The sequence below is a fragment of the Halichoerus grypus genome, chromosome 1 (assembly GCF_964656455.1).
Source record: "Halichoerus grypus chromosome 1, mHalGry1.hap1.1, whole genome shotgun sequence".
In the NCBI taxonomy this organism is placed as follows: Eukaryota; Metazoa; Chordata; class Mammalia; order Carnivora; family Phocidae; genus Halichoerus; species Halichoerus grypus.
In genome coordinates this window covers 215,827,706-215,837,925 of record NC_135712.1, presented here as the reverse complement: position 1 = coordinate 215,837,925, position 10,220 = coordinate 215,827,706, and the positions used below count along the sequence as shown (strand labels likewise).

General features: G+C 65.2%; 2 protein-coding genes across 4 annotated transcripts; both read left to right on the top strand.

Annotated features, from left to right (window-relative positions):
• The first annotated feature begins 109 nt into the window (after positions 1–109).
• CIRBP (cold inducible RNA binding protein) lies at positions 110–4,940 on the top strand. Of its 3 annotated transcripts, XM_078058381.1 has the most exons (8): positions 110–265; positions 1,305–1,413; positions 1,496–1,602; positions 1,698–1,836; positions 1,932–2,013; positions 2,128–2,198; positions 4,475–4,607; positions 4,807–4,940. In XM_078058381.1, exons 2-7 carry the CDS (start codon positions 1,311–1,313, stop codon positions 4,477–4,479), a joined length of 507 nt encoding a protein of 168 aa, XP_077914507.1. In that variant the 5' UTR covers positions 110–265; positions 1,305–1,310; the 3' UTR covers positions 4,480–4,607; positions 4,807–4,940. The 3 variants fall into 3 exon arrangements, with proteins under 3 accessions (XP_077914507.1, XP_035956563.1, XP_035956565.1); XM_036100672.2 differs by lacking the exons at positions 4,475–4,607; positions 4,807–4,940 and adding an exon at positions 2,598–3,365 and having other exon boundaries at positions 111–265; XM_036100670.2 differs by lacking the exons at positions 4,475–4,607; positions 4,807–4,940 and having other exon boundaries at positions 2,128–2,591.
• Positions 4,941–5,778: 838 nt separating this feature from the next.
• FAM174C (family with sequence similarity 174 member C) lies at positions 5,779–8,282 on the top strand. The gene is made up of 3 exons (XM_036100676.2): positions 5,779–6,103; positions 7,307–7,423; positions 7,853–8,282. Coding segments are annotated over exons 1-3 (408 nt in total). The 5' UTR covers positions 5,779–5,813; the 3' UTR covers positions 7,854–8,282.
• Positions 8,283–10,220: the final 1,938 nt, after the last annotated feature.

The following is a 10,220-nucleotide window of genomic DNA, read 5'->3' as shown; positions in this document are numbered from 1 at the left end:
GTCCTCGCCAATTATCGCGCCCGGAGCCCGCGCGCACGGGAGGGGGCGGGGCCGGGGCCGGCCCAGCCCCCGCCTCATGAATATGAGGTGCGGCTGCGGCTCCCGAGCCCTCGGATTGGCTGGCGCGGGGTGAGGGGCGGGGACCCGCGGCGGCGTACTTAAGGCCGGGCGCTCGGCGTCCCCCCCCTCACTCGCGCGTTAGGAGGCTTGGCTCGTTGTGCTGCGCCTTGTTCCCGCCTGCGTCAGGGACCTTCCCGACTCAGTGGTGAGGGCCCTGGCGGCGCCGGCTCCACGGGCCCGGGGCGGCGAGCGGCCTACGGCCGGCCGGAGGAGGCGGGACGGCGGCGGCACGCCCCTGGGCGGGGGCGGCGCCGGGGCGGGCCCGGGGTGGAGTCCGCCCCGCCGGCGGCGATGGGCAGCGGGACACCGGGCCAAGCTGTGGCCGGAGGGCGTCTTTCCCTCGGGCCTGGCCCTCCGCGAGCGGGACGCCACCGCAAAATGGCGGCCGCGAGCGCGAGGCTGCGCCCAGCGAAATGGCGGGAGTGCCGGGTGCCCGGATGGAGTGGCGCAGGGCGTGCGCGGGGCGCATGCGCGCGGCGGTGGGCGGGGCCACGCTGCGTGGCCAGGGCCGCCGCTCCCGGCCTCCCGCTGGAGTCGCGCGAGGGCAGCGCAGTTCCGGCGTCGTCCGAGTTCCCCGAGCTAGGGTCCGAGAGGCGCGGTCCGCCGCGCGTTCTGGCCTGTGTTTCCGGAGCTACGTGGCGGGGTTTCTCCCAGCACATAAAGAGTCGGTCTAAGTTGGCATCAGCCCCACACGTCAGGCTGCACGTGGAGGCCCCGCCCCCTCCCCCGCGCCCAGTGCCCGGCCGCCCACCCCTCCCAGGCGCCCCACAGTGGACCAAGCACTTTGCCCCTCCCCGCCCCGGTGGTCAGGCTGGGAGTTCGGTTCCTGCTCACAGAGGGGGAACCACGGTGGAGGCCGACGCCTGCCTTGGGTGTCCAGCCTTAAACGTCACCTGCGCCTCCAGCCTGGCTGAAGCCGTGGGGTCCCACGGCCGGGGCAGCCCTGGGAGCGCTGCAGAGCCGGGGTGCGGCCCCAGCCGCCCCAGTCTGTGGGCTCGGGCTCTGCACAGAGTAGGGCAAGGGGTGGAGGGCCTGCTCGAACTTAGCAGTCCCAGGTGTGGATTGGAGGGGGGCAGACAGGGCGGTGCAGCATTCACCCCACAAGTCAGTGTCGTTCGTACGAAGGGGGGTGCGGTGAAGCCCCTGGAGGATCTCAGTGAGGATTTCAACAGCGTTTGCCACAGGCCGCCATGGCATCAGACGAAGGCAAGCTTTTCGTCGGAGGGCTGAGTTTTGATACCAATGAGCAGTCGCTGGAGCAGGTCTTCTCAAAATACGGACAGATCTCTGAAGGTGAGGCTGGAGCTGGGCTGGTGGCCGAGCAGGGCTGCCTGTGGGGAGGGCTGAGGGCCGACTCCAGGTCTCTTGTGCACAGTGGTGGTCGTGAAAGACAGGGAGACCCAGCGATCGCGAGGCTTTGGGTTTGTCACCTTTGAGAACATTGACGATGCCAAGGACGCCATGATGGCCATGAACGGGAAGGTGAGGGGCTGCTGCTCTGGGGGTGCAGGAGGTCCGGGTTTGCAGAGAGGGTGGGGAAGCACAGAGGCTAACCTGTGCAAATCTCTGGTTTCCAGTCTGTGGACGGGCGACAGATCCGAGTAGACCAGGCTGGCAAGTCATCTGACAACCGATCCCGTGGGTATCGAGGTGGCTCCGCTGGGGGCCGGGGCTTCTTCCGAGGGGGCCGAGGCCGGGGCCGTGGGTTCTCCAGAGGTGAGTGCTACGCTCAGGGCCTGAGGCCGTCGGGAACACAGTGGGGACACTGCTGGTAGGCGATGGTGCTCAGCTCTTCTCGTCCCTGTCTGCAGGAGGAGGGGACCGAGGCTACGGGGGGAGCCGGTTCGAGTCCAGGAGTGGGGGTTATGGAGGCTCCAGAGACTACTACAGCAGGTGACGGCTGAGGTCTTGCCCAGGGCGTGTGGGAGGCTTCTCTGCGGATGCTGGCGCAGGGCAGGGCAGCGCTGCTGCAGAGGGCGTGAGTAGCCTGAAGGGTCTTTCTTGCAGCCGGAGTCAAGGTGGTGGCTATGGTGACCGGAGCTCGGGCGGGTCCTACAGAGACAGCTACGACAGTTATGGTAAGCCACACTCCAAGGGCACCACGCTGCCGGGGCCTGCGGTGGGAGCTCAGTAAGGCTTGGCGCCCTCTGCGAGCGACACTCAGACTTTGTCACCGTGCTTGCCCATAAGGGACAAGACTGCCCTCTCGGTCTCTGTGCCAGCAGCCATTTCTATTCCAAAACGTAAAGGCAAAAGCAGACTGACTAAGAAGGAAAGGGAGAGTGAGGGCCCCCCGAGCAGGCAGCATCAGTGCATGTGCGGCCGCCTGGCCCTGCCGCCCTGCCCTCAGCTGTGGGGGGGGTTGGTGACTCCCGAGGCTGCAGGGCCGAGCCCTCCAGGTCTGGACCCGGGAGTGGAATGCTGCATCTTGTCGCGTGCTTCAGTGCCTTTACACTGTACCTGCTTCTTGTTCTCAGCTACACACAACGAGTAAAAATCCTTCCTGCTCAAGATCGTCCTTCCAATGGCTGTATATTTAAAGATTTTGGGAGCTTCGCTGAATCGTTAATGTGTAGTGAACACACCTCCTTGTACCCCACTTTTGTAGTCTTATCCGTTCTGATCTTGTCAAACACAGCCTGACTGCTTCTGACCCCCAGATGGCCTCATTACTAGACTTTTCTTTTTAAGGAAGCGCTGTCCGTTTTTAAGGGTTTTAAAAACGTTTTGAAAAGCACTTCACATTTTTTTTTTCTTTTTACCATGAGCCATAAGTTTTTTAGGAAATCATTGGGGGTTGTGTGGGTTTTGGTTTTGGTTGTGTTGCCTTTTTTGTTTCTCTTTTTAGTGGGGTCAGGCCCGTGAAGTTGGGTGCCCCGATTCACTTCTCTTAAGATTGAACGGACTCTGAATCCGCTTTTTGTCGGAAGCTGAGCAAGCTGTGGCTTTTTTCCACTCTGTGTAACGTTTCTGAGTGTAGCTGGTAGGACCCATCCTGGGGCAGTAGCAGAGGTGCTCTGGCTGCCCTGGGCCTGGCCTGTACGGCCCTTCTGTGCTATGTATGACCCACAGTAGACTTGCAGACGTCCCCTCGAGAGGTTCTTGAAAATGTTTATTTATATTGTCCTTTTTTACTGGAAGACGTATGCATATCCCATTGATGTTGTATTTGAAGTGGTTAAGGAATTCTTGTACGCAGTTTTCTTTGGCTTTACGAAGCCGATTAAAAGACCGTCTGAAATGAACCTTGCTCTGACAATTTCCCTTCATTGCACAACACACTCCCTGCTACCGGTTCGAGGCAGTTGGGACTGAGCAGAGAGCAGTTTGAGAAGGAGGTCTGCCTGTCCTGCCTGAGGCCCTTGGAGAGCTAGACAGGGAAGGCTTGCCGGGGCCCCTTGTGACAGCTGACTGCCATTGGTCCCGGTTTAGGTGAGAAGGTGGGTGATGGGGTGGGCAGCTTAGCAGGGACGGTGGACACTCGGGCACATGACGCCAACCCGGACCGCCTTAGTTTAGAGGTAGGCCAGAGAGTGGACGGCAGGCAGCATCCCTGGGCGACCACAGACTGACCGGCTTGTTAGCTAGCTCTGCTGTTGCTTTACAAGTTCTGAGCTTTCACCGCTAGCCTATGGAAGCTGCAGCCCCTCGGAGGACAGAAGTGTTGTGCGCCCAACAGAAACCTCTGAGACGCAAGCTGCTCCCTTGGCTAGCTCATATGTGGAAATAGCCCTGTAATTCGAGGTAACTCCTTTTGCTCGTGTCCGCATCCCTCCTCTTGTCAAGAGCTCATTTGAAAGTAAAAGTTATGTACCTGGGGAATGTTCCTTTGACTGTTTCTCCTTTACCATTTTTCTTTTCTTTTTCTTTTTTTTTAATTAAGTTAGCACTAAAGTCAGACCTCGGCCGTTGGCCCTTCCCCGCCTGCAGCCAGGCGAGCGGCCCGGGCAGTCATACCTCAAGAGTAGGTTCGATCCATAAGCAGGATTGGAGACCACCGAATTTTTGTTCATCAATTGACAGTCTTTTCCAGACCTCCTTACCTCAGGCTCCTAACTAGCTTTCTCTGATGTCTGTTGCCGCCATGAGTTTTTCCCAGAGCCCCACACTGTTCTCTAAGCAGCTCCATCCCAATTGGGTAGCTGGCTCTGCTTAAGGGTGGAACGTGGCCTGGCCCATCTGAAAGGCGCAGGCCCACCCTGGGCACGCCGGCCTGTGACGGGGCCTCTGCCGGGATGGCCCCGATAACTAGCTTGAGACCCTCCTAGTAGGAGCTGTGGATGGTTTCGGGGGGGGTGGGGCAGATACCAGCTGTGGCCAGGACGCTGGGCATAACGCTTCTTTGCTTTGGCAGGTTGAAGGGAAGCCAGTGTGACTTGGAAGGGTGGCCAGAGAGCAGCGATGACCTGGGGTCACTGTCCCAGGAGGGCCTTCACCTGGAAGCAAGAGCCAGAGGCACGGCTACCTGGCCTCACACCATGTTACCTGTAAGTGCTACTTTGGGGTGGGTGATCTGAGGCCCTTTGGCCCTGGCTGTGCCTGGCCCATCCAGTGGGTTGTCCTTTCCTGGTCTCCTGCCCCACTGTGACCCCAGCGGGGGGGGGGGGGGGGGGGAAGGGACGGGACAGTGTTCTGTGGGCTTCCCAGCTGGACCCCTCTTTATCTCCCCTGCTGCTTGTCTTCCAGCAGGTGCGTCACTGGGGAGGCTCAGGTGCCAGGGCTCACGTGCTCCGGGAGGACCAGGTGTGTGGCCGCTCGCACCGCAGCTAGTACTCACTGTCAGCAGCGGGACGTGGACGTCGGATTTGAATAAAGGACTGGTGTGTCCACACAGAAATCTGAGTTTGGCTTGGGGTGCCGCCGTGGGGCCTGAGTGGGGAGGGATTGTGCCAGAGAAACCCTCTCCTGGCCTTTGTTCAGGGCCCAGGCCGGAAAGACCACCTGGTCGCTTGGTTGTCCTGGTTAGTTCTCGTAGGTTCTGAGGGGCAGTCAGGCTGCCCAGTGGGGGTGCTCCCTGGGCCCCCTCATCTGAGTCGGGCACCTCTCCCCCAGGGTCCTGGTAGAGTGACCCCTGGAGCCTCCCGTCTTGTGTGGCCTGCAGGGCCGAGCTTGCTTCCTGGGCTGGTGGCCTCCTGCCCCGGTCTTGGCGTGCAGGGCATTGGGGCTGACCCTCGGCTGCGCTGCCTCGGGCCCCGGGCTGCTCACCTCAACTCCCAGTAGGGTGGGGAGGATGGTGGCAGGGAGCCCAGAGCCCAGTGAGTGCACTCTGCGGTCCTCCCACGGGTGGGGGGCGGCCCCCTGCTCAGAGCAAGATGCCCTCCCCCTCTGCCCCCCCCAGGGTGAGAGCAGCTGCAGTCTCCGGGGCCCTGGCAGGGACGGGGCGTCTGGAGAGCACTGCGCCAGGCGGTCTTGCGGGCGGTGGTCTTGGCCCCCACCGTGCGATCCGGGAGTCACTTTCCCAGGGAGGAGGCGCTTGCGCGTGGCAGTCGGGCTCGGGCGGGGCGGGAAGCCCCAGGTGCGCGCGCAGCCGGCCGGGCGCAGGGACCCCGCCCAGGAGCGCCCGGGGATCCGCGAGGGGGCGGGGCGTCTGCCGGCGTCAGGCCCCGCCCCCGCGGGCCATTGGCTGGGGCCGCCCCCGCGCCAGTGAGTGACAACTCGCGGAGGCGGGGCGCAGCCAGCGCTTCCGCCGGGCCATGGGGCCGCGCGTGCCGCCGCCGCCGCTCCTGCTGCTGCTGTTGCGGGCGCTGCTGCTGTGGGCGCTGCTGTGCGGAGCCGAGGAGGCCGTGCCCCCGCCGCCGCGCGCCTCGCAGACCACGCTGTCGCCAACGCCGGCCGTGACGAACGGGAGCCAGCCGGGCTCGCCGCACAACAGCACGTACTCGCGGCCGCCGGGCTCGCCGGGCGCGCAGCTGCTGCGTTCCTTCTACGTGCTCACGGGCCTCAGCGGCCTGGCCGCGCTCTACTTCCTCATCCGGGCGTTCAGGTGCGTCTGGCGCGCGCCGCCCCGCCGTCCGGGAGCGGCCAGTCGTCGTGCGCCTGGCGCCTCACGTGTCGGCGCGAAGCCCCGCCCCCGGCGCGGCGCGGCCGTCACGTGGGCGGGGGGCGGGGCGTGGGCGTCCCCGGGGCGCGGCCTCCCGCGAGCTTCCGCCCGCCGCGGCTGGGTCCCCGCCCAACTGCGGCTACCTGCGCGGCGGCGACAGAAGCGGCCGCGGCCCGCCGCCGCCTGCTCCGCTTCCCTGGTCGCCTGCGGCCGGCCGCGCTCGGCTGCTCGGGTCGGCCGGTGGACCCTCCGCAGGCACGTTCCCGCCGGGCCGTCCTCCGGGGGGGCCTTTGCGCGCGGCGCCGAGAGCGTGCCCAGACACTCCCGACTGCCCCTCCCGGTGCTCCGGTGACCGCGCCCCCAGCGCTCGCTGCTCCGGACGCGCCAGCGGGGCTTGTCCCTTCCCTGCCCCTGGCCGGGGGTCGGGAGCGGGGCTTCTCCCTTCCCTGCCCCTGGCTGGGGTTCGGGAACGGGGCTTCTCCCTTCCTTGCTCCTGGCCGGGGGTCGGGAGCGGGGCTTCTCCCTTCCCTGCTCCTGGCCGGGGGTCGGGTGCGGGGCTTCTCCCTTCCCTGCTCCTGGCCGGGGGTCGGGAGCGGGGCTTCTCCCTTCCCTGCTCCTGGCCGGGGGTCGGGAGCGGGGCTTCTCCCTTCCCTGCTCCTGGCCGGGGGTCGGGAGCGGGGCTTCTCCCTTCCCTGCTCCTGGCCGGGGGTCGGGAGCGGGGCTTCTCCCTTCCCTGCTCCTGGCCGGGGGTCGGGAGCGGGGCTTCTCCCTTCCTTGCTCCTGGCAGAGGGTCAGGAGCGGGGCTTCTCCCTTCCTTGCTGCTGGCCGGGGTCGGGAGCGGGGCTTCTCCCTTCCCTGCCCCTGGCCGGGGGTCGGGAGCGGGGCTTCTCCCTTCCCTGCCCCTGGCCGGGGGTCGGGAGCGGGGCTTCTGCCTGAGCTGTGAGGACCATCAGAGCCATGAAGAGTCACTGGTTGTTAGGACACAAAAGAAACACACAGACTAGGAAGCTTGGTAGCAAGGCTTTGAGGAGGGTCTGGCCGAGGAGGCTGGTCACAGGGAAGGCGGGAAGCAGGACAGGGTGTGAGGCACCCCCACTCCCGGACGCACCCTCGCGTGGCCACTGAGCTTGCCTTCCCTGCTTGCAGGTTGAAGAAGCCGCAGCGGAGGAGGTATGGCCTTCTGGCCGACACTGACGACCCTACGGAGATGGTATCGCTGGACAGCGATGAGGAGATCGTCTTTGAGACACGGACTCTGAGATGGTAGTGCAGCCCCCCCTCGAGTTCCAGGGGCTCTCGTCTCGTCACTGGGGATGGCCTCTGTGGCCCCAGCCCCCGGAGGAGTATCGGGGGCCACTGGGCACAGAGCCCAGAACAGGGCCGGAGCAGGAGTGAAGGCCTGTCCAACCCCGCATGAGTGTGTTGGGGGCGGGGGGTGTGGACACGAGGCCGAGAGGCCAGGGGACACTTGTGATTTTCCAGGCCCCTAGGGGAGCTATTGGTGGGGTCTGGGATCCCCTCTGGCTGGGGGACCTCTCCTCCTCAGGTGGGCCGTCTGGTAGGGCCCAGCAGCTGGGGGAGGTGGGCCTTGGTGGACCACCGTGGAGGGCCTGGACAGGTGAGGCCTCTGCTCATCACTTACAGGGTGGACCCCAGGCACACGGGGTCTCACCCCCTGCCCTTCCCCTCCAGATGCTCCGGTCAGGAAGGCGGCGTTTCCAGAAGCCCCGGGAAGAGGACAAGAGACAGAACCCACTCCCATGGACCGATCGGGATCCGGCAGCCCCGTGGGCCCATCCACCTCCCAGTGCAGTCCGCTGGTCCCCCTTCCGGCTTTGACTTTGAGAGCTCCCGTGGGTCCTGCGTCGCTGGCTCCTCAGCCTGACGCCGCCTCGGCCCTTGACCCAGACAGGACTGTGCAGGATGCTGGGCAGAAACCAGAGGCCCCGGGAGCCTCCTGCAGGCCTCGGAGAAGGGCGGGACTGGCACCCCCGCACTCAGCCTGCTCTGTGGGGATGAGGCGGCTGAGCTAAAGCCTGGGGGGGGGCGGGGCGGGCTGAGGGACCTGTCTGGGAGCGTCTCCCCACTGGGCTGGGGACAATAAAGGCAGCGTGGCTGTGTATGTGGCGCTGTCCTCCGCACGGGACCCAGCCCTGTAGGCCGGTGCACAGGCGCTGGGGCGGGGCTCCACGTGGGCCTCAGCTCTCGCATCTGTGACCAAGCGGGGCTTCTTTGGACTTGTACCTAGCTGTCTCGGGGGGCCACTGATGAGTCACCCAGGGGGAGGGGACCTGGGGGAGACCTGCCCCACCCGCCTGGATAAAGATCTTGCTAGTCATTGGGTCAGGGCCCGGAGAGAAGTCCTCTGTTTGTAGGTCAGAGCCTCCTTCAAGGGCTCCGTCCTCCGTGCCCTGTTGAACCCGGAGCCCCTGCAGGGCCCTGCCCTCCGGTGTCCCCGCCTGACCCTGCTCGCACCTCGGCCACCTCTGGGGGTGCTTCCCAAGGAGCTCCGGGGCAGTAGTGTAGGGGGGCTGGAGCTCCCTGCGGCCTTAGGACCCCCGTGCCCACCATGCCCTTCCCCCGTCAGGCGTCTGTGCAAGCATCCTCAGTGGGGAGTGTGGTGGGTTTCTCTGTGGGCCTGGTTTCCCTTGTGAGCTGCGGCTTCTGGGCAGATTCCAGTTCTGGCCTGACAGCCCCAACCCTCTGTCAGTTTGATCCTAGAGAGTCAGAGGGGACGGGCTGGCCGGTGGCCACCCAGGCTGAGGTCTCGCTGGCCGCTGGGCGGACGCATCACAGCCATGTCATTGGGCGGCGCTGCCGCCAGGTGGCAGCCTTGTGCTGCCCAGCCTCTTCCCTTGCCGGCCTGCAGGGCGGGTGGGGGGAGGCGTGGCCTGTCCTGTGCCCCAGAGCCAAACGGTACAGGTCGGGAAGTAGGCCCAGCTGGGGCCCGTTTCTCGTGCCTCATCCTGAGCCCCACCTTGTCCCCACATCCAGGGTGGCATGGACCAATCGGGATCCAGCAGCCCCGTGGGCCCGTCCACCTCCCGGACCAGCTGAGCCTCCTGCCGTGTCCCCTCTGCTGCTCGGGCGCAGAGAGGCGGTCTCCAGCACGGCTGGCTGGCCCGCCCTCTCCAGCTGGGGTCTTCCGCGCTGGTCCCTAGTCTCCTTCCCCGGGCATCTCAGTTGGCCTCCTCCCCCCGCAAGTCTGCTCGCATCTCCCCTTTCTCCCCTGATGGCCAGCTGGTGTCTCCAGGAAGTCCTCCCTGACTGCTCCTCCCACCCTGTTCTTTGGGAGGGTCTTGCACTGAGGGTCCAGCAGGAAGGTCAGAGAAGTGCAGCCAGCGTCCCTGGAGGCCCGGAGATGTCACAGGCCCTGCTCCGTCTGTGGCCGCTGTGGGTCTCTGTTTTAGTGCTCACGTGTCTTGCCTGACCCTCCGCCTGCCTGCCTGTCTGTATCTCTCCATTCGCATGGCCTCTTCCACTTGCTCTTCGTTTCCGTCTGTTCCTCTGTCTCTCCGTCTCTCTTTGTATCAAACCCACTGGGACACGCTTTCAACAGGCATGCAGACACCGTCCCCAGCTCTCCCGCCCTGTGATCTGAGCCCCTTTCCCACAGCTCTGAGCGATTTTCCGAGCTTCAAAAGGCACATTAATTACTCTAATGAGGTCAGGAGAGACCCCGCGCTCTTCCGTCCGGAGCTGGGAACACACTGCATGTCCCCCCGCCAAGCCCGGCCGCCGCGTGCCCACCCCAGTCGGGCAGGGTGGGGTTCCCCACCGGCTTCCCGGCCCTTGGCCTGTTGGCAGCAGTCACCGCGCACCCACAGCCCCCAGGAGCGCCGAGTAATTGGCAGCCCCTGCCGAGGTTAATGCACTGTTAGCAGGAAGTTCTCCACGGCTAAAAGCCAGGAGAGGGGCCTGTCAGCTGGAGATGAAAGGCCCCGCCCGGGGCCTGCCAGCTCCAGGGCCCGGGTGTGCACGAGGACGGCGCGGGGGGGCTTCCAGCATCCCCACCTCCCTCCACGTCCCGCACTCCCACCCAGGCACGGTGCACGACACG

What these genes read in the sequence shown, in the direction of transcription:
- CIRBP (XM_036100670.2), top strand. Translation starts at nt 1,311, where the DNA reads ATGGCATCAGACGAAGGCAAGCTTTTCGTCGGAGGGCTGAGTTTTGAT. An exon ending in TGATGGCCATGAACGGGAAG is followed by an intron (nt 1,603 to 1,697) that starts GTGAGGGGCTGC and finishes TCTGGTTTCCAG; the next exon opens with TCTGTGGACGGGCGACAGAT. An exon ending in GGGCCGTGGGTTCTCCAGAG is followed by an intron (nt 1,837 to 1,931) that starts GTGAGTGCTACG and finishes CCCTGTCTGCAG; the next exon opens with GAGGAGGGGACCGAGGCTAC.
- FAM174C (XM_036100676.2), top strand. Translation starts at nt 5,814, where the DNA reads ATGGGGCCGCGCGTGCCGCCGCCGCCGCTCCTGCTGCTGCTGTTGCGG. An exon ending in TTCCTCATCCGGGCGTTCAG is followed by an intron (nt 6,104 to 7,306) that starts GTGCGTCTGGCG and finishes CCCTGCTTGCAG; the next exon opens with GTTGAAGAAGCCGCAGCGGA.